The sequence below is a fragment of the Chaetodon auriga genome, chromosome 2, assembly GCF_051107435.1.
Source record: "Chaetodon auriga isolate fChaAug3 chromosome 2, fChaAug3.hap1, whole genome shotgun sequence".
NCBI classification, from domain to species: Eukaryota; Metazoa; Chordata; class Actinopteri; order Chaetodontiformes; family Chaetodontidae; genus Chaetodon; species Chaetodon auriga.
The window spans coordinates 27,823,122-27,845,892 of NC_135075.1; the positions used below are offsets into that span (position 1 = coordinate 27,823,122).

The window sequence follows — 22,771 nt, forward strand, 5'->3', positions numbered from 1 at the left end:
TAGAACAGTGCTTGTGTGCTTGTGTGTGTGTGTGCGTGTGTGTGTGACACAATCTCGGTGTTGTGTGTTTGACGGATAAGAAGTAAATAGAGCCAGAAACAGAGGGTGTTTACAACTTAATGCTTTTGTGAGTCCTGTTTGTGTTTGAAAAGAAGACCGTTTAAAATAGGATTTAGAGTCTTTTTTTCCTTTTCATTATTGTATGCATGGTGTGTGTGTGTGTGTGTGTGTGTGTGCATATACTGTACGGATGTGTGTGTGTGAGACGAGGCATATGCACACTGTGTGTAAAATGAAGTGGGTGCCAGGCAGTGAGAATCATAAATATTGATCAGTTTCTCTGCTTCTGATGGATTGAAATGTCAAAGGAAAACTTGTATCTCCCTCAGGCTCCTGCAGGAAGCTTCTATGTCCTCCCGCTCAGGCTTTCTGTTCTGCTCTGTCTGGTCTTCTCTGCTGTGTTTACTCACGTTGTTGGTTTTATAGCCGAGAAGCAGCTGCCATAGTGGAACCCTGAATCCAGCAGTGTCGTCAGGTGCGGTGTTACTGATGACGTCTGGATGCCTCCAAAAAGGTTATCTGAGAGGAGCCAATTAAAAGTTGTCGTCTTTGGTTTTACTCTCTAAATGCAGCATTCAGACTCGGCCCCTTCTCTTCGGCTCAGCGCCGCCACTGTGTGTGCCGCAAGCTGCTATTTTAGGAATGTTAAATTAGTTGTAATGGAAAGATACATTAGCAAGCTAACTAAGTTAACTGCCAGCACCACCTTCCAGTAAAAAAGAGGCCAACTCTGTGTCACTCTTCATCCCCATCCTCTCCCTCGTTGCTTGCCAGCGGGTGAAAGCCAACCCCAGATTCACTTGGAACGAGCTTTGCCCACACAGTGTTTCGCCTCGCTATATTTGCACTTTTTGGTGCTGTGCCATTTTTGTAGCATGCTCTTGGAGGCATGCTGCCTCTGGTCTGTCACCTGGTTGCCACCTTTTAATAACGTCCTGACCTCACCTGCATGCTGTTATTGGCTGCAGGCTGCAGCCCAGAATGTCCAGACCACAGGAAAATAAGAAAATGCAAGCAGAGGGCAGGGTCTCTGCAGATAAATGAGCTCGGACTCAGATACCTCCTCTTTGTCACATCCCTCACCATTTCACACAGTTGCACGAGGTACCCTTTAGCATCTGTATGAGATGCACCAGCCTTTTAACCAACTCTGCTGTACAGCAAAAAGAAACACAGATCTTGCCTTCATATTTTCATTAGGTGACAGCGTTAACACCCTTGCATTGCGTCTGACAAATCGTTGCTCCGGGGTCCTTAAGTTTCTCCTCTGTCTCCACAGATTATATTTTAGCCACATTTTTAAGTCGTATATTCCAATTAATCAATACACGTATGGTGTAACTGGTCACACTTCGCTTGACACACAACTGAAACCCGCCATGACTGTCGGCCACACGCTCTCACCTCTTCAAATTTTAATCCTCCCCACAAAAAACCATCTAGATATTTCCAAAAATCGATATCAGGTGGTCCCCCCTCAGATTTTATGCCCTCATGCACCTAAAATTATGTTCCCTGCTGTGAGAGGATGCTGATTACTGCAGTTTATAGTGAACTCGATTCTCCTGTGACAGCTCAGAAAGTTCCTCAGGTACAAACCAGTCTCATACAAACTCCCTTTACACTGCATACGACTGATTTGCAACAACTGAGTTTTCTGTCAACACAGTAAGTAAATGTCATCATCCAATCTACCTGACAAGACAAGCGTGTGTTAACATTTAACCAAAACAACAACCTTCAACTAACCTGAACCCAAACCCAACCAGATGGGACTCAAGATGTGAAGTCTACAGAAGAATAAGCTGACAGTTAATAACTGGAAGACTTTAATAAAGAGCCTGAACATGGAGGGACACTGAAATATTTCCTAAATATAAAATAAGCAGGCTGGAAAATAGACACCCTGTACCTAAAATAGACTGTTGCTATGTGGATGTAGGTCCATTCAGCATCAGTGTAACGCTGAGCGGACTCTTCAGCCTCTTACACAAACTCTGCTGCTTCCTGACGAGACGACTGTGAGAGCAGATTAGCTCGTTTGTTTGCTGAAATTATGACGCCATCTGCTAAACATGAGGAAAATAAGGCAACAGTGTGCTTCATTTACTGTGACGTCTCAGGGACATGCCTCTCTTCCTCTTCTCTTCATTGCTTTCTTCCTCCCTTCCCCGCTCATCCTCACCCTCTTCCCTTGGCTCTTACCTGTCATTTCTCCTTTTCCACCTCTCTCTGAGCCACCTCTCACTTGTCCTCTTTTCATCCTTCTCTCTTCTGTAATCTCCGTCTCCCCTCTCATCACACTGCAACTAAACAGCTTTATTTTTCCCTTCACTTTTCCCCTCTCCTTATTTTTCTCTCTGCTCCTCCGTCCTCCTCCTCCCATGCCTTCTCTCATCTGTTGTCCATATTTTTATTTCTCCTCTCAGCCTCCTGCCTGTTATCTGCTCGGATGTTCTCTTCTCTTACTCTCTCTTCCTCCCTCCTTTTCTCAACTCTCCTTCTCAGTCTCCCTTCCTTCTCCTCTCTCTTCCTCCCTCCACACCCCTCCACCTCCTTGCCCTCCTCCTTGCCTCCCCATCTCCCTATTCTTCTCTTCCCCTGCTGAGCCCAACCATTTGCTGCTTTGATCTCTCTGTTATTTTGCTATACGTAGCGTACCCTTCAACCTCCCCTCCGCCCCCGCAACACTGTTACCATGACACTGAGAAAGAGAGAGAGATGGATTTTAAGAATGTGGAGCCATGCAGAAGATGATACGAGTGAGAGAGGTTAAACTGAGAGAGGAAGAGCGACTGAAGAGATTAGTGTTGGGGATGAGAGACAACAGAGAAAATGGCAAAGAGAGAAAACAGAGTTTGAGGTCCAAACCAGAGAGAGAAGTTTAGACAAGACGTGTTCTTTTTAATGGAAAGAAGTAAAATTGATTAATTAAGTGTGTTTTCTTGCCAGATTGGCTGGAGGTGCATGAAAACATAGACCAGGCAGCAAAACTGTTGTTGCACATGGTGAGCCTGCTGTGGTGTGTCCTGTCTGAACAGCTCCGTTGGTTAAGATGGTTGCCAAAAGGAAGTGAGCAGCGCTTTGTGGTGCCTCCTCTGGTCTGAATCTGCCGTCAGGCCACGTTCAGACCGACATGAGCCCTCCCATTCATTTTAATGGAGGCAGTGCATCGGTGCAGCAGGGCTAAAACAACGCAGAGTCGTCCAGCAAAGTGGCTCAACCTTTACAGTGCAGCATGATCCTGCAAGGCGTTGGCCAGTCACATACATACGAGCCATACCTGTCCAAGTATGTTAAGATCAGACTTTACTGATCCCACATCAGGGAAATTCAGTGAAAGTCAAGGAGTCGAACCTAGAATCTTCTTAACCGTAGTCAGATGCAGCATCCACCTCTGGCCCTGTAAGCCACATGGGATTTGAAACACAGGCAATTTTCCAATGCTGGGTCGTCCCACCACGCTTACCGATGTCCACATCCCCCTGATATCTAGACAAGCTACACCCAGTGAATCCTAAAATCACCGCGAGGCAACCACCTGCTTTAAACTATCAGAGAAACAGGGATTAGGTGAGCCACTTCCTACATGAAGTGACTGCAGTCAGGTGGTCAGAATCAGACACCTGGCTGAAAGTCAATATAGAAATGAAAACACAGAAGTGCAGATAAACTCAGAGTTTAGTTTATGTATTACTTGAAGGGTATGTACATGTCAGAGGATGATGAAAGTGGATGGTAGAGATGCTATAAATACAGTCACTGGTGGAGCATGTTTCTGTGCCTCTTGGGTGAACTTTTGCCTGCAGATTTGTCTCTTTTCCCTCTGTGTGATTCACTAAAGTCCGTGTGGCAGATTTTACAAAAAGCATGACTTTGACCGATGTTGCTCTGCATTAAGCACAGGTAAGCCTCCTCCCATTGGGTGAGATACTCGTACAAACCTTTAGCCTTTTTGGCAGGTACTCCATCCCTCTCACGCTCATCCTTCTTCTTCTTCCTCTTCTTGTTTTTGTTGTTGTTCCTCTGTTGTCGTTCTTCTTCTTCTTTCATTGGTGGATGCTGTTTGAGTGAACGACTTCTCATCACTAGATGTTACGGCTAATCAGCTAATGTTCTACCTGCTGCTCTCTGCTGAACTTTCATCTAATCATCTAATGAACCTTTAAATTAAATTAAATCTGTTGCTCCAACTAGACTTCCTGGATTGGCTAACAGCCTTGAGCCATGCTAACAGCTCTGTGATACTGGACTAAGGCGTAGTGCTTTAAATCCTAAGGTGAGCATGCTAACATGTTCACAGTGACAGTTCTAACGTGACAGCGTTCACCATGTCCTCCAGTTTAGTGTGTTAGCGGCTAACATTTGGATCACCAGCCTCAGTAGGCTTTCTCGTCCGGGGACCTTGAATATCTGCAAAAATCTCATGGCAATCCATCCAATACATGACGAGATATTTCATTCAGGACCAGCGTGGTGGACCGACCAGCTGACTGATCAGCCGACCAATGCTGCCATCCCCAGAGCCCTGCCGCTAGCGTGACTGAAAAGAGGGAAGGATTACCAGAGGAAAGAATGAAGCCATGCATATGAATGGATGAAGATAACGAGAGTCAGTGGAAGCATAAAAAGAGCATATACAATAATAAAAAAAGTTTTATAAGACTGCCATAACAGATGATGAGAAGAAGAAGAAGCCAGAAGAAATTCCTGAAAAATAGAGGATGAAAAATTATCGATGTGTGACAAAGAAGGAAAAGACACAGCGATAAAAGAGAGGATGAGGAAGAACAGACAGCACGGAGGAGGAGAAAGAGAGGCAAGCAAGAGGAGAGGAAGAAAACACAGAGGAAGAATATATAGAGTGAGTAAGAGAGGGAGAGGAAGAGAAAGAGAGAAGCAGGCAGCTTAAATTCACACCACATCCCACACAGAAAGAGAGAGAGAAAGAAAACAAGAGTGAGAGACAGAGGAGAGAGAGAGAGAGAGAGAGAGAGAGAGAGAGAGAGAGAGAGAGAGAGAGAGAGAACAAGAGTGAGAGACAGAGGTGAGAGAGAGAGAGAGAGAGAGAGAGAGAACAAGAGAGAGAGAAAGAAAACAAGAGTGAGAGACAGAGGTGAGAGAGAGAGAGAGAGAGAGAGAGAGAGAGAGAGAGAGAACAAGAGTGAGAGACAGAGGAGAGAGAGAGAGAGAGAGAGAACAAGAGTGAGAGAGAGAGAGAGAGAGATAGAGAGAGAGAGAGAGAGAGAGAGAGAGAGAGAGAACAAGAGTGAGAGACAGAGGGGAGAGAGAGAGAGAGAGAGAGAGAGAGAGAGAGAGAGAGAACAAGAGTGAGAGACAGAGGTGAGAGACGGGGGGGGGTGGGGGGGGCACTGTGTAATCACTTCTCCCCTTTAGAGAAAAGGATTCGCCTGCTCTCTCTCTTTCCTGTCTTCGCCATGTGACCGGCCAACGCTCCAATACCGCTCTTTTTCACTCTCCCCCTCTCTCTCTCATCCTTCACTCGGCTCACACTATGTCTGACTGAGGAGGAAGAAGAGGAGGAGGGAGAGGAAGAAAGCGAGAAGAGGATAAAGAGGAGGGAAGAGAGGGAGGATGTTCTCTGTTTCGCTTAAGTGCCGCTTAGGGGTCATCAGACGCCGAATCAAGGGTACAGTGTGTGTGTGTGTGTGTGTGTGTGTGTGTGTCAGAGCAAAAGAGACTACTGCCAACTATCCTGCTGCTGTGTGTGTGTGTGTGTGTGTGTGTGTGTGTGTGTGTGTGTGTGTGTGTGTGTGTCAGCTGGACGTTGCTCTCTGTATGTGTGTGTGTTTTTCATGTTTGTTTAATCGAATCTTTGATGTGTGTGATTTGCAATGCATTCGTGTGTGTGTGTGTGTGTGTGTGTGTGTGTGTGTGTGTGTGTGTGTGTAAGTATATACACAATTTGTATCTTTATGTAGCAGTGTGTATATGTGTATTTGTGTGTGTAACAGTTATGTGTTTATGTGTGAGTCCCTGTAAGTGTAAATGTTTGTGTGTATGCACGTGTGTGTGCTGTTACAGTAAGTCTGTATGTCTGTATGTGTTCATGCGTGCGTGTGTGTGTGTGTGTGTGTGCGCGTGCCATGAGGGAAGCATGACGCCTGCCTCCCGCTGTTGTTGTTGTCATTTTATTTTCTCATCTGTCCTCCTTTTCCTCCTCCTTCTTCTTCTTCTGTTTGTCTTTGTTTCAAAGGCTGAATGTCCACAGGAAGCCGCACAAACTCTGAATGAGGTTTGTGTTTAGCCTGAAAGAAGGAGATCTTATTCTCCTCTCAGCGAGTCAATTTGATATTCTTGATGTGAGAGTGTTTTGGCTGGCGTTAGGAGACACACACCACTCTAAGTTTTCTTCCTGTGCAGCGAGCCCTGCTGATCAGTTTCACAACAGGTGGGTTTTTCTGTGTCTGGGTGAAATTAGACTGTTTGGCGTGATTTGGATCTTCAGAGCCTCTCTCTCTCTCTCTCTCTCTCTCTCTCTCTCTCTCTCTCTCTCTCTCTCTCTCCCTCTCTCTCTCTCTCTCTCTCTCTCTAGTGTGGAAACAGTACTTTAGATCCTGTTCACACAGCTGTTCTCTTCTCATTTATCTTCGTTTATTGTCTTATTTGGGGCGAATGAAGGGTTTCAGGGTGAGCTTGAACTGAGCAGCTTGTTAGATGATTGCTTTGTAATGGCTGTAGCTTTCTCTTAATGTGAAGTTTAAGTGGCGTGGGACATTTGGATGCAGGTTTAATGTCTTATTTTAGATCTACATGCTGTTTAAGTCCAGCTTTTTAGAGAGAAGCTTGACTTTCAATAAACCTTTTTTTTCAGTTTGAGTGATTCACGCATGTTATGTTGTGTCTTTAATATCTCTTTTCTAGAGGGAAATTACTCACTGTTATCACAAACTATGTACACTATGGAAAGTGATGGACATAATGGTGACAGCTTTTGTGTGTGTGTGTGTGTGTGTGTGTGTGTGTGTGTGTGTGTGTGTGTGTGAGAGAGAGAGAGAGAAAGGTAGTATTTCTTCAGCGAGCTCGGCGGCTGTCTGGACGAGCGCCAGTTCATAAACTTTTATGACTGGAGTGTATGAAACTCCTTACTCTTGTTTTATTCAACAAATTCACTCAATTAAGTGAAATAAATCAAGAGCTGATGTTTATTATTTATCACGAGGGAACCAGTGTTATTTCCAGTTGAGTGTCAAAATTGAATAATTGAAGTGAAAGGCAAACCAGGTGATAACCAAAAGAGATGTTTGTGTGATTTTCAAAGCCGCTGCCAACTTTTTTTTGTTTGTTTGTTTTCCAGGTTACATTTTCCCAACTGACTGCAACAGTGTGAAGTGCTACCACCATTATTACTGAAAAATCTGTTATTTCATGGACGGAAACAAGATCCAAGTTGTTACCAACAGAGAAAAAAAATATGTATTTAAACATTATTTCACATGAAAAATGCATGAAAAGTAACTTTGCTGGATAAACAACACACAAAGCTTGTATTCGTTCAATATTTAATTAATCAAACTTAATCAAACTAATCTTATAAATCCAGTTAAATCCCCCTGCAGATTTTCACCTCTTAGGCTTTGAACCAGCAACCCTCAGGCGTCACTGCAGCCAGCTGAAGCAGGAGCAGACGCTGTGATTATTTTCATCAGGTTTCAGATGAAGCTCGCTCTGATGAAGAGATTAAAGTCTCTGTTACTCACATGCAATCGTCATTTCATTCGTGCAGCGTTTGGCCTCAATTTCTTCATCTTTTCAGCACAAAAGCATCCTGAATAATAGCTTTTGATGGATGTGATGTGACTCTAATCTGCTCTGCTGCCCCTGCTCCATCCTCCATATTTACACATCCGCCGTTTAGTCTCTTAATGATACAGAAGTTGTCGCGCTGAGGTGTTTCAGTAGTCTTTCTGAAACTTTCAGCGTGTTGTCTCTGCGTGCGAGTTCACTCTGATCACAGCGTTTGTGCTGCAGGGACACGGTCGTACTCTACCTGCATCTCATTACAGCAGCGGGGGGCTGCAGTATGTGGGTTAGCCGTTTGAGCTGTGTGTAATGTTTCATGTATGACATAGATTGGGACGTTTTCATGTCTGTGTGCTGGTGTGTGTCAGTGTTAGACAGAGAGACTGAGACGCCTGGTTGGTTGCCAGTGGAACTCGGGGCCAGTTTATTGTGTGTGTGTGTTTGTTGTGTGTGTTGATTGATCTCCAAATCTCTGCAAGCTGTTGGGGCCACTAAATCTCTCTCTCTCTCTCTCTCTCTCTGTCTCTGCTTACTGACTTTCATTATAAATGAGGCCACTGCTCACAGTATGTGGCATGTTTGTCTGTGTGTGTGTGTGTGTGTGTGTGTGTGTGTGTGTGTGTGTGTGTGTGTGTGATGTGTTTATGTGGCTGAGTTGAGTAGGTGATGCAGTCTGTGCATCCATATGGTGTGTGTGTGAAGTATATGCACAGTGTGTTTGAGAGTTTGTGTGTGTTTTGGCGTATTTGTGCATATGAGAAAGAAATGTGTCATTAATCAGTGGGACAGACTGTGTGTGTGTGTTTGTGTGTGTGTGTGTGTAGATGAATGGTGTTTAGACTCAAAGGTGAGAAAAGGGTGTAACAGAGGACGTGGCTGGAAGCCGCCGCTGAACACAAATCATCAGTCGTCTCACTTGTCACAGTCCAGCGTTTCGCTGAAGTTTCCTCGACGTCTCACCTCCAAGTCGCTGCTTTCCTCAAATCCAAACACGTTACAAGACCAAAATGTCAAATCACAATTATCAAATGAGTCCAAAAAGGACTTAAATCAGTGTTTTCTGTTCTGCCGCCTCAGTGGTTGACGGTTTGACATTTTGGGAAATATGCTTATTTGCTTTCTCGCTGAGAATTAGTGAGAGATTGATACGCTCTCATATTTGTTTGCCAAGACAAAAGGCACAAAGACAGGAGAGAGGGGCAAACAACCGGCCCGACTGTCCAAAGGTAACAAAATCCGCCCGCCGGCACTAATTCATGCATTAAGGCTTTATCTCATTTGAATAAGCCAGACAAAAACCAAAGCGTAAAAAATGCCTTTAATTTTTCTTTGCTCTAAGCGGTTGGCAGGCAAACAGTGGAGACTCCAGGAAGTTACCGGTCCCAGCCAAGAAATAGTCCGACACATAAAATTGAGATTTGTTGCCTTCACTCTTAAGTTTAAACAAACGAGACAGAGCATGTTCATTGGTGAGTTTTAGAGGTGCAAGTGCATTCTGTTAACTTTTTCAGAGCCAGGCTAGCTGTTTCCCCTTATTTCCAGTCATTGTGCTAAGCTAAATTAGCCGGCTGCTGGCAGTTGCTTCCTATTCAGTGTACAGATTCTCAACACTGAAAGAGGGCAGTCAGTATTTGCATGAGACGTACTTACAGTACATCCCCTGTCAGTCCAAGTGCTTTCAGCATTTGCAAAGAAAAAAAACATTATGTTAATTTTAAGTCTTTCTAAAATTTGGGCTTTTTTTAATGCTTACATTAAAGTGTATGAGGGAGTGACAGATGCCTTCACAGCAACACAGCAAGCAGCACCACACTGATGCTTCCCTTATTAACCTGGGCCTGCAGTGAAGCTGGTGTACTTTAAACTGCATTGCTCTCCTTTCACTTGGGAGAGTGTGTGTGTGTGTGTGTGTGTGTGTGTGTGTGTGTGTGTGTGTGTGAATGTGAAGGACATCACGGCTGAAAATGAGAAAGATGTGCTCAGCAAACTTTCCCTGGGTGGAATACATTTTTAAAATAAGGCTTAGGTGGCTTGTGTGGAAAAGTCCCGTGTGCAGGATTCCTCACTTAGTTGTCAGTGCGGAAATCAATAGAGCAGAGGTGTTGCTGGGTGCATTAGATAAGAGGTTTACACGGTTCAGAGGGCTAAATGGCAGACGAAGGCAACTATAAAGTCTCTGCGGTGCATCTAAATGAGTGTCCTGCTCAACTTCTTCCTGTTCATCACGCCTCTGTGTCATGTATGATCATTCCAGGGTCTTAGGAATGTTTCATTGCGTGTAAGGGGTGATATACAGCATGATATTCAAAGGGACATCTTAACTTCTGCTGCACAGTGGGCAGAGCTGGTTGTGGCAGTTTCTGTATTTCTATTCATCTCAAAAAACTCTTTGATATAATGTGCTTTAATTTTGAAAAAAAAAAAAAAAGTAGCTCTAAACAATCTTGCATTTCAGGAGAAGCAATTAAGACCGCATGATAAGAGAAAGTTAAGATTTTTGAAAGTTTGAATGATATAATTACCCAAAAATTGAGTCATATGATACATACAGTTTCTGAAAATGTGTGGCCAGCTGTGGGTGGAGTGGACATGGAGATCTCCACTCAGACGTGCTGCTCACTTTCTTCTTTTTAGCAGAGTTGTATTGAAGTCTTCAGTGATTCATCGCTTTCTGTAGGTGGAGATTTCCCAGCAGTGATACTAAAGAACACAGTTTCATTTGCTCAGTCTCATCTTGCTGCTGCTGCTGCTGCTGAAGGTCAGCCTGATCTCGTGGTGTAATTGTGCGAAGTTTCTTCATCACACAGCCTAAACTTGTGAAACTCTTTGCAAACGTTCTCCCTCCTCAGAGATCAGGAGCCCGGAGTGTTTGTCTTTGAACGCAACAGGAGATGAAGAGCAATAATGTAAAGACCTGCAAAGACATTCATTGACTCGACACGTCTGTCCTCCTGTCATACTGTGTTCTACCTTAGTCTCACTGAAATTGGATAAATTGTTTTTGAACCACTGGCCCCATAGTGTTCCCTCTTGGTGATGCCAGCACAGCGTGCAAACTGTAGATCGTGGCTAACACAGCCGGGGGGGTGAGGGGGGGTCCCAAAGGCTGTTGATTGCACCAGCAGGCTGCAACGATGAGCACAACAACCAAATGCAAAAGTTACATCATTGCTGTTTTCAGGGCTATTTTCACAGCTTTGTAGCCTATTTTCATTTGATAAGAAAAGTTTCCAAATGGCTTCAGGTTTTCCTGAGCAGCCCTGGATTAGATTTGTCATGGCGCCCAGGTGAATAACACCGACTCTTTCCCATACAGTACTGTATAATGTAATATAGCATGATATAATACAGAGCTTCACACCAAATCCTGTTACTGCATGAATAAAAAAAGATCAGGTTACTACAGTCCCAAAGAGAGGTTGTGTTGTAGTAGTCAGATCACATTCATCTAAAAAAAGAAACTCAAGACGGTATGAAAAAACATGAGCAGTAAACTGGAAGCTGAACTTGGTGTACTCGTCACGTCATGCGTTTGAACAGTGAGCTGCAGCACTGGGGTTGCAGCTGGATGTTCTCACACTGAGCATCACAAATATAGCAGGGAAAATTCTAGAAGAGAACACGATGAGAGCTGAAATGCCTCACAGATATGAGGTGTTTGTCCACAGATTAAGGTCTCGGGATCTTATTGTGCTTCTGTCCTCCAGGGGGTAAGAGAAAACAGAAAGGTGAATCTAAGACCTTCCTGTTTCACTGGGTTGGTTACACTTCTTTAGCTCCTGAGTGGGAACTATCTGCTGTTTGGCTGTGTTTCTTCCTCCCAGCAGAAGCGTCCTCTGTAAGCGTGACTGGATAAAAAGGCTCTGCTGCTGATTACTGAGCGGTCAGCAGTGTCTCTGAGTCCACCTGGACTGGAGACAAAGACTGTCCTCCATGACTGATTTAGTGTTCTGCCTGTAGCGCTGTCCGTGGTGCTGAACTTAGTGTTGACTACACACACTTAACCTCTGAGTATGAACTGACTGTGTTCAGCACATGTGCCATGACGCTCATTCATCCTCCCCATCACATGGATGATACTGCATTGCATTTATTTTCTGTGCAAATCTTGATTATCTCTCCCCAAGTTGTGTGTGGAGGTTTACAGAGTTTTGCATAAAATTTCTCACCCGCCCCCTCCCATCGCTTTCTCCTCCACATCACCTCCTCTCGCTCTGTGCATTTTTCAAAATAGTATTTTAATCCACAGTGGGTGCACAAAAGATCAAATTGAATTTCTGCATGAGTGCAGAGACAGTCGGTGCCTTTCTGTAACTAATGAGAGCTGCAGCAGATAAATGAGAGCGTGGTCCAACGGCTCATTTTGATCCTGATGAAATGAAAAGGTCACAGATTAGATCCCCTCAAGTGTCTTGGGTCTACCCGATGAACACCTTCTCACAGGCTGGTAAATCTGGGATTAGCAATCATTGCTCCATTGCAGTAGTTACTAGGCAACTTGTAATAGGTAGATAAAGACATAGATTAAGGTGAAATATAAAGCTTCACCGATCCCACAATGGGGAAATTTACTTGTTACAGACAGCATAAAGGATAAAAAAGGTGAGGCAGAAAAAGAAGTGAGACAATAAAAAGGATACAAACTAAAATCACGTATAGAAATATTAGATTTATAGAGATTAGATAGATTAGATGATAGAAACCACTTTGCAACAAATTATGTGTCAGTGGAAAACACAGAGTTGGGACGGAGTCGTCAAAGTGCATGTGGGGTAAGACCTGTATAAAAATCACCCACATGGCAACAGGTCAGTGATCACCCACAGTGTCGAGGACTTACTCACTCATTCACTCCACGCTTGCTGGTGTCGCTGCCGGCAGTTTTCTGGCTGTTGTTACAGATTGTCTGACTTCTTCTGTGTCTCTGAGGTGTTACCAAACCAGCAGAAGGTCGAAACGCCGTCAATAAAAGCACAGTAAAGCGTTTGGAGCGTTTTGTTGTTAAAGGACGTTAAATTCTTTAAGAAGTACGTTCTTGTCTGTGTCTTAGTGCTTCAGTCCACAGGTCCCATCCAAGGTCGAGCACAATGCCAAAGCGTGTCAGATAACCTTTAGTCAGCTATGCTTTTGCTATGACTAAGTTTATACGAGGCAGCAAATAAAGTATAGAAGCAGATGTCAGGCTTGTTCTTTCTGTCTATTGAGCCTGGCTGGAGGCATGTTTATACCTTATCATAATAATAATGTGATATCTTATTGATCCCTGTGGGGAAATGCTCTTTTATTTAGTTAGTTAGGGCAGAGTGTTTGATATTGAACAGCACCTCTGCAGCCGTGCAGAGTTCAGTGTCCTGCTGCACTGAACTTCAGCAACCGTCAGATGGTTGTCGGCCAAATTCTATACAAGCGTTATTGTGTCATTCATAAAAACACTGTGTCTGTTAATTCACATATTTTCTCTGCAATCTGTTGTAATTGTGAAAAGCAACAGCTCTAGCTGGACTCAAATGTTGCATCGTCTTGGGTGCTAAGTCAACCCACTACACTTTGTTGTGCAACACCATTTGTTTCAGAGGACACTGTGTGTATAAGCAGAAGTGGCAACAGATTGGCCTCGCAGTTAAAACTGACCCAAACAACAGCTGACAAAAATGTCCTCCGGCAAGACAGTGAAGCTCCTGCCAGCTCACTCATCGTAACGGCCTTCTGTGTGAGAGCGCTGGAAATCTAGCACAGGGAGCATCAAAGGTTTCACATGATTTTCTTTGAAGATCCAGTCCCATTCGCATACATGTAATCTGCCTCTGTCTATCGGCGGCTGTATCAGAGGGTTTAGCAGTTGGTATAAGAGAAGACAGCAGGAGCAGCATCAAAGCCCCGAGAACCTGATAAAGAACCATGCGGGACACCCCGTTTCCTCCAGGGAGCATCCACAGATGTCTCTCGCTGTCCCCGTTTCTCTCTCTCTCCTTCTCGAAGCCGCACACATATGTAAATATATAGATACAAAGAAGAAGCGGCACACACGCTTTGAGAGCTCATGAAACGACGCTGCAGTGCTAATGCGCACACACGGCGCTCATGTGCCAGCATTCAAAAGAGCTGGAATAGGTTTGACACTGGTGCAGATACATAAAGGAGAAGAAATGTGTGCTGTTTCACACTAATTCAAGCTAATTAGCACTTAAACACAGCTGAGAAGGGTTTTTAGATGCAGTTTAACCCAGTTTAAAGCCATTTGGAGTTACACTTCCTTTGGTCTCCAGAAATGAGGGAGATGATTACCAGCTAAGTGCTGCCATGTCTCTGAGGGCCATTTGGCGGATAACCAACAATCACTGCACGTCTTATTCTATAAATCTAGTCAGCTGGAGAATATGTGCTCCACGGTCTATAGTATATACTCTAAGTCTCTAACTTTGTCCTTTTAGAGGCGCACGCGACTGTTTCTGATGGGTTTTTGTAGATCTTTATGTGCTGTGGTCGTGCTGATACACACCTGAGTTGTGTTAAATGTCCCACTGTTTGATTTCAGATGCAATATGGTCGGCTCCAAGAGGATGAACTTTACATCTGCTGCTTTACATCTGTGCCTGCTGCAGATTTGAGGGGTTCTTAGTTGTTTCTGATGAGCCCTTAATAATCCTGATAATGTGCTTCTTGAAACAGACTAAAACAAATGTTAAGAACTGAATTAGTTCATCCATGTCTGTTTAATGACCAGCTGGCATTACTAGAGCCTGATTAGTCATTAAGAATAATTCCTCCAGTTCGACTGAGGTTGAAACCTGCTGAGTAGAGACTTTCCAGTCCAAATGCCTAAACTGGCCTGATTGGAGAGATTTCAGTCATTCTTTTGATTAGCCAACCCCAGGAACAGCTGTGCTGGAATCAGTCCAGCTGGAGCCGGTCTGAGTGCTGGAGAAAGAGGTTGTTTTTCAGAACTCCTGCAACTTCCAACTGCTCAAACTTAAAGATTCAGAGTGCTTTGATTGCATTTGCTTGTATGAAGATCAGAAGATCATACTTCACACACATACAAATATTGTATTATGTGTGCTAGTACTTAACCTACATTATTGTCAGGACTTTACACCTGTAACGGTTGTGCATTGTGATGTTTTTGTGGGATATTTCATTCAGTGTAAAGCTCATGAAAATGAACCTGATCATCCTCACCTGTGTGCCTAATTCAGGACAGCATGTGACGGACAGAGAGTGGGTTTGTTTTGTCGTACACTGCAGCGTCTGAGTGAATATGAAGTGTATTAATGTAGAGAAGGAGAGAGTATTTTCAGCTGCGTTCTGCGAATGGCTGATGACCCTTCACTTGCGGTTGTACACTAATAAAGTCAGTGATAGGAATAAACTGTGACCTCGCCATCCTACACATCTACCACCTTTCCCACTCAGAGCGTGCTGCATGTTTGCTTAACTGTCTGGACCGTTTCTGTTCAGCTATTTTCACGCTCTGGTCACTGACAAACTGCAGTCACTCACTTGTCTGATGTCTAAGGCTCAGGAAAGAACTGCGTGCAGTTCCAGTGCAGGACTGATTCGTGTTCGTATGTATGTTTCAGTGTTTATTTGGGGAAAAACTGACAGAAATTCTCCGTATACTCGGCTGTGCCCTCGACTACAGAACACTGCAGATCTCACACGTCATACATACCAATGATTTCTGCTTCTGAATAATACTTCATAAGATGTTTATGCTATTTTTGAGTTATCGGCAAACCTCATTTTCTTAACTTATGTAAAATCCCACGGAGACAGAGACAGAGAGACGGATGAAGTATCGAAGACAGACGCTGTGAAACCTGAGACGCTTGCTAGAACAAGGTGTTTGAGCTTCTGTCTCAGCAGCCTTTGCCACTTGCTTTGTGCCTAGAGAGCATGAGAGGAAGGTGTGTTTGTGTGTCTAATATGCCCCAATTCCACTGGGTGTTTCAGGGTGCAGCGTTCTCTGGTTTAGTTCAAAAATAAAGTGCTGACCAGCACGACATCAGCCCGGAGCCAGATGGACAGAAAATGAATGTATAGATACTCCTTTTTGTAATTTAAGCTTTTTTCCCGAGAACATTTGACTGACTTTCAAAGCAAAACAAAAAGACAATGCAAGCTGTCACTTTCTGGTATTTTTGTCTTCGCTGTTCCTTCAGTGCTGTGCTCAAAGCGAATTCTAATCCAAGGTGCGCATAATGCACTTCTCAAATTCCACCGTTCATTAGCTAAATCTTCACATCCGTCAGCGAGCCCCCGAGGCTGCGAGCGGAGCTGCTTAATGGGGAGAAGGCGTTCGACTCTGACAAACCCCAGTCTCTCACTTGAACAGACTGTACAAGTGACGTCCTGATGCACCGCCACCGTCTGCTCCCCGCGGATCGCATTAAGTCGAAGGTTAAATGAGGTTAGAAGGAGCGGGCCGTCGGGCGTGATGCATTGCAAACGTACAGCGTGGTGGTAATTTGCCTGAGGGTGCTTGTACTTGCTCTCTGTCTCCAACCTTGCTTTCTCAGCTAATTAAATAAATATAATTCCACAGAGAGGTATGTGGGAAAAGAACTTCGTGCCATGTAGATCTTTTTTTGGATCAGATTCACATTTCAAATTTTCACCTGCGAAGAAAATCAGTTGTGTGAACTCGTCAATCTTTAATGACTTGCTGGTTCTTTAAAGCTGCGGGCCTCAAGGGTTCAGACACTTTTTTTCTGCTCTTTCAGTTGATCAATGTCTTCCCTCCGAAGTTGTCACTCATCTTAATGAAGTGTCATCTAACCTCAGGCGGAGCTAATCAGTGCTGCAGGAGCAGAAACTGAATCTATAATTGAACAATGTACTAGATCATTTTTTAAACATTTGTTTTCCGTCACTGTCGCTCTGACTCTCCTTTAGCCACTAACCCACTTTAACACGAGCCGCATCTCAAAACCAAACATGCGAAGCTAGTTAGTGCAGATTTGGTTTTTGCTTCAGACTCTGTCCTGCCATCGCTGACCATTCTTATCCCGACAGTAGATGGAGTCTTTATGCTGCTGGTGTTGGTGGGGAAGGTGAAGGCCCTGCAATGATCGAGCTGCTGGTGAATGGTGATTTAGGATTTTCTCTCATGCACATAAGTGAGAATAAAGGCAGTTTTGTGTGATTTTCTCTTGAGGATTGGTCAGACTTACCGTCTAATGTAACTGCCCTTCACTCTGCAATGGAACACACTGTACGTAATCATGAAATATTGACAGAAAACGATGCTGCAGTTCAGTATTTTGATGGGACACGACTTGCATCACCTACTCCTCAACACTCATACATACTGCATATACACATATACAGTATACTAATATATATAATATATAAGTATACTAATAATTTACAGAATATCATGGAAGACGGGTAGGAAGTGGAAAAGAGGAGGACACTATTTGTTGAAAGAAATACTGTATCAGTGGCTGTAATAAGTCCATCCAATCATCGCGTTTGGCCTGAATGATCGCATGGCCTACCTGCCTGTCTAACCACATACCTGTCCACCCTCGTACACTCTGCCCATGCACTCATTGCTCATGACTGGAGTCTTCCACAAGGCTGGGAAGATATACTGCTAAAGCTATAGCAAGCTAAAATTCCAAAATTTCACAATGCTAACATGCTAATTGACAGCTTTGAGCAACAGCAATAGTCATGTTCATTGAGATAATGTCAGGTGTTCTCTCACATTGAATGAAAGGTACCTGGATGCGGTTTCTGATGATAATGATGCTCTGTGCTCCACTCGCCCCCCCCCCCAGCTGACTGAATCTGGTTCAGCAGCTAACCCAGCAGCACAAAGCACACACCCACAGCAGTGAGCGGTGACTGCCAGGCTGCAAAGCAGAGTCAGACTGAAAGACTGAAAGGTAGCTTTGAGACGACTTGATGCTGAATTAGCTTCGATGGCAGCCAATGGGTGTCTGGAACTGCAATTAAAGCAAATCCTTTAGATTTCAAACAGATGGCATAAACGAGAGAAGCAAGAAAATACACAAATGGATTGAAGACACAAATGTAGCCTGAATGTCTTCCTGATTCAACTTTTACGATGCTCCCTCTCAACAAAATGTGGGATTTAGGCACGAAAGACACACACAGTCTGCGAGTGTTCAATCCGTCCTGTTTAGTAATGTAAAAAATGTGGATGCTTTTCCCTCCTGGCACTTCGCCTGTGTTTACCTTGGCTATCTCTGACGGGAGTTGAACCTCTAACCCTGTCAGTGTTCATGCTTTGTTCTACCCGTTGAGCTGCACATGAACCACAGAGTCGTGCACATGGAGCAGGGCCCAGAGGGTATCTTGTGTAGTTGCTCAGTTGGATTAGAGTTACGAGCCTAATAAAGCAGCTGCAGCGTTACACTTTCTGCCTGCTTGCTCTTGGATTCAAGAGGATTTCATCTGTAAGCTGCAACTCATCTCTGCATCTTTGCAGTGTCTCTGCAGGACTTTAAAGTATTCACCTCTTTCAAGGCTTCTCGTGTTTGGGAAGCAAAATAGGAATGCTGTGGGTGACAGAGGTTTGGAGAGGGAACACCGGCTTGTAATCACATTGGTTAAATCTTCAAAGTAGCAGCGATGTTCACAGCCATGTGTCTTAGTGAGACTCTAAGGAACAGAAAACGGATGATGGTGATAAGCTGGCATGAGCCAAACCGCTGCGGTCGTGGCATCATGAGACAGTTTCATGGAGGTTGCAGGTCTCAGGATTAATAGAGTTTTTATCTCAGCCCAGTGGAGTCGATGTCGGGAGTGACATCAGCAGAATACTTCAGATCTTTGAGGGGAAAATTATGACACAAGATAAAGTGTAATTGACACTTCTAGTCTTGTGGAATAACTTCAGCATCGACTGAACTACAGTTTGCTGTGGTGCACTCAGAGTGATGACTGCACTGTCTTCAGAACAGTTTTACGCTGTGATGAATGTGGAATTGATATATAAATTATTTTCTGTGTTTTTGTGCAGCTCGTCACTGCTAAATCTTGGATTATAATTGTGGGCTTGATGCCTCTGTGTTGCCTGAAGGAAATACCACTGCCTCCCCGTTCCAGGCTCGTTTCATTTGTCACAGCTTGGTTTAATTCCGTCCTCAGGCCTCTTTAGATGACACGTTTGTGTCACAGCATGAAGCCTCTGGAAGAATAGTTTAAGAGCTTCTGTTTCCGCAATTACTGTATCAGTGCAGACAACAAGGGTAGGATAGTCAGTGGCCGCAGCTTGTTTGGTTTCCTTTGAGTGTGATTGTATCACAGTGAGATTTTATTTTCTGCAATCAGCCGTCAAGTTGTACTTTAGACAAAATTGTGACTAACAGAGAAGCTGTAGGCTGAGAGAGCTCAACACACTGCAGATGAAGATGTTTTCTTCATTTGAGTTTGCTCTTCTGAAAGCCCCATCGAGATCACTCTTAGTTTGCTAATCTCCAAATTCAAAAAGGTCGAGAACCCCTGGTCCAAATTATATTTTCCTCATTTAGAAGCAAGGTGTCGAACTCAAACCATGAAAAACAGCCTCAGACCGGCAGTACATAAAATTTGGACAATGGTCTCCACAACCTGCTTGATTAAAATGATCAATCATCAAAATAGCTGCTGATTAACATCCTGTCAGTCGATTAAAGGAATAATCGTCGCAGCTCGATATGTAAATGCTGAATTTCACCAAACTTCCCACAAACATTGACTTGTTGCAGACTTAGCCACTTAATCTGAATTGTTTTTGATAAGACAAGATAAGACAAAACTTTATTGATCCCACGCCGGTGAAATTCTATATCATACTAGTTTATAATTTCATTTTTGGCGGGAGAAAAGATTCACCTTGTGCTCTTTGCAAACATGTAACTTTAATCAGTGCCAAGTTTTACTTTAAATATTAAAGAACAGTGTAGATACACAGTCGCCTGTAAAATCATGTTAAGCTGCAGATAACTTGAATTAGATTGTGAGCGGTGCAGCGTCTGCCTCATTCATAATGAATGCGCCCACTTTTGATCTCATGAAGCTTTTATTTTGTACAGTCTTTACCATCTCTGCCCACTGCAGAGGCCCAGCTGCACTGCATGAGGTCAGATCATTACAAGAGCCTTCAAAACCTTCAAATATGAATCAAACTGAATTGTATTCAGAGACTTAATCGTGTTTATATTGTAGCTTCTGTCAACATCCTTGTAAGAAAATTACATAACGGAAAATGAGTTCCCGTTCTCTCTGCCACGTGTTCCTCTTACTGTACATCTGCTCGCTGAAGAAACACAGCTCCATGCATTTTACAAAGCAGTGCTGTTTCCAGTCCAAACGCCCACTATTACATTCATTTGATATATTTAGAGGATCCATAATCACCATATTATTATCACATTACGTTCAGCAACACAAGCTTTTTTTGTTAAGTTGGAGAAAAATCATTTTAGAGGGAGACTGTTAAACTGTAACTGACAGCACAGCAGATACGCAACAGTAGAGCAGAGAATATTGAGGTACTTTGTTGCTTCAGGACAGTTATTATAAGTATTATAATTACAATATTCTCACTAAAAAGAGAGCTGTCTGTCTGACTTTTCCGCCTCGAGTGGGCCGAGTGCCGCAGGTTCAGCCTGGGTCAGGCAGTAGTCTCCATTTATCCTGAGAGGCAAGAAGTCATCTAATAAAAGTGCTGCTTTTACAGCTTATTGCTGAGTGCACAGGGCAGCTCAGGTGGACATACTGTCAATATTTTTATCACCTTCTCTTTTCTCTCAGCTGGATTTTGACAGATGAACACTGATTAGAGAGTTTTAAGTGAGTAAATCCATCTCTAACTGTCAAAGTGAGGGGACAGAAACGGTGTTTTTACAGGGACAGACGTCCCTGGATTGCCATGAAATTCATAGTTCATGATGTGTCCTCATGATTTTAGTGATCCCATGACTTCCTGCTCCAGATTGAAATTTCTCACAAACTCACATTCATGTAGCTATTAGAATGAATTGTAATCGCTTTGGGGATCCATTTTATCTTGAAGCACCATCAGATCAAAACTCGTCCAGTTCTTTGTTTAATGACTAAATGCCTGCGAGGCTAATGTCATTCCCATCAACCTCAGCTGTGCTGCGTGTTTGGTACTAATTAGCAAGTGTTAGCATGCTAACATGCTAAACTAAGATGTGTGTTATAAATATTTTAGCTGGTAATAATCAGCATGTTTTATTAATCATAAGCATTTTCCACGCCGACATTAGCATTTAGCTCAAAGCGCTGACCTGCAGTACAGCCTCAGTCACCAGCATGGCTGCAGACTCATAGTCCAGTTAGCCTCCAAAGACTCAAAAAGCATTTGAGATTTTATGCTCTAAATGTAGATTTCTCTATTTTACATTAGAAAAGTTGTCAAATAAAGTTAGGTACGATTATTATGTTGCTAAGTGCCAGTGCTTAGCGATAACAATATTACAGTTGTAGAAATAACAGGGCTCATATTGAATTTGATTAATTTGATTTGCAGATACAGAGTTTGATTAACTTCATTCAGCTTCTCTCCATCCGCTGATTCAGACCACTACTCGTATCACAGAGCAGCTCTGCAGCAGCTCTCCTCTCGATTCTTTCACTCTGCTCTCAAAATGTTAGAATAATTTAATCATTCCTCACATGGACAGCCAGTCTAATGGAAACGTATTACGTACTTTATCATGTAGGATCTCAATAGAATCAGGACGAGTGTATTTGGCTGCACAAGTAAAAGAATCCAGCACTCTAAGGAGAAGACTGATTTTTAACTGGAACTAGATTTCTGCTTTTGAAGTTCCTAAAAGCATTAATGAAAGCTTCTTCACGTCTCTCTGCTCTTTAGCATAGTTTTCTGTCATCAGGCTCATTCAGATAATCAGGGAAGCTACTTTTCTTGTTTTTGCTCACAGCTGGACGACCTTGAACCCCCCGTTCTCTGACACATACAGAACAGGATGGTGTTTTTTCTTTTCTGAGGAGAAGTTTGTTCACGCTGACTGAGAGCAAACACACTGGCCTCGAGCTCTTCTCTCAGCTCTCATACAAGCTGACACACCTGAAGCTCCTACAGCTCAACGCTGCCGACACCTTCATAAGTTGTGATATTAGAAAAAGCAGGATTATTATTTTAATTTTCCCACCATCCACCTCAGGGTCCTGGCTCAGCCCGTCAGCTGTGATGTTGGATTCATTGGAAACATTTCTTTATTCTAATCACGTGTCAGATGTGCTCGTTAAAAATATTTTTGACAAAAGTTTGGCAAAAGTAGCTCACTCTGTGTCGGTTCAGATATGTCACTGACCGGCCCAAGAGCTGCACTGTTACCTCTGACAAGTTCATTTTTAATAGGTGTGGCTCTAACGAGGCTACATGCAGGGGTCTCCTGTGGTGCATGATAACACTTCCGTCATATCTGACAGAAGCAGCAGGTTAAGTGTCTGGATTTACGGTACCTTCTCAGCTAACGATATAGTTGAAGCAGTAAAGAGCAGCCATAATGCAGCGACTGTAGTCATGTCCAAAGCACCACAGAAACAACCACAAACTGAAGCATACTGCAGCGCCAGCAATAACCATATCCAACTAGAGCAGCTACAGCTGTGCTCACAGCCAGTGGCTGTATGCTGTCGGAGCTTAATGAGCAATAAATGCCTATATAGTGTCACATCAGCTCTCCTTCCTGTAGTATCTGCAGAGCGTTACCCTAAACGGTCTAAAACTGGCCGTGCATTATAATCCTGAAGGTCCAGCACAGACTGTTCTGTGGGTCTGTGGGAATGCAAAAAGTAGGTGACCTTTCAAGGGCTCTGTGACATTCTGTGTTAATATTATGTGTTTTGTGAATCGGCTGACTCAGCTGTTTACATCAGCACATTCAGATTTAATTTGCCATCTATGAGGAGTTGTCATCTCGTATTTACAGTGAGATGT

General features: G+C 43.5%; 1 protein-coding gene across 6 annotated transcripts in view; it reads left to right on the top strand.

The window, feature by feature from the left end:
* grip2b (glutamate receptor interacting protein 2b) overlaps positions 1 to 22,771 on the top strand; it is a 245,265-nt gene that overhangs the window by 120,050 nt on the left and 102,444 nt on the right. For 2 of the 6 annotated variants that reach the window (XM_076745047.1, XM_076745069.1), the window contains exon 1: positions 5,481 to 5,710. The exons of the other annotated variants lie outside the window; for them this stretch is intronic. In XM_076745047.1, coding sequence (XP_076601162.1) covers positions 5,656 to 5,710 — 55 coding nt within the window. In that variant the 5' untranslated portion in view covers positions 5,481 to 5,655. Of the gene's footprint in view, positions 1 to 5,480; positions 5,711 to 22,771 lie in introns of those variants that run through there. 6 annotated transcript variants of the gene reach the window in all.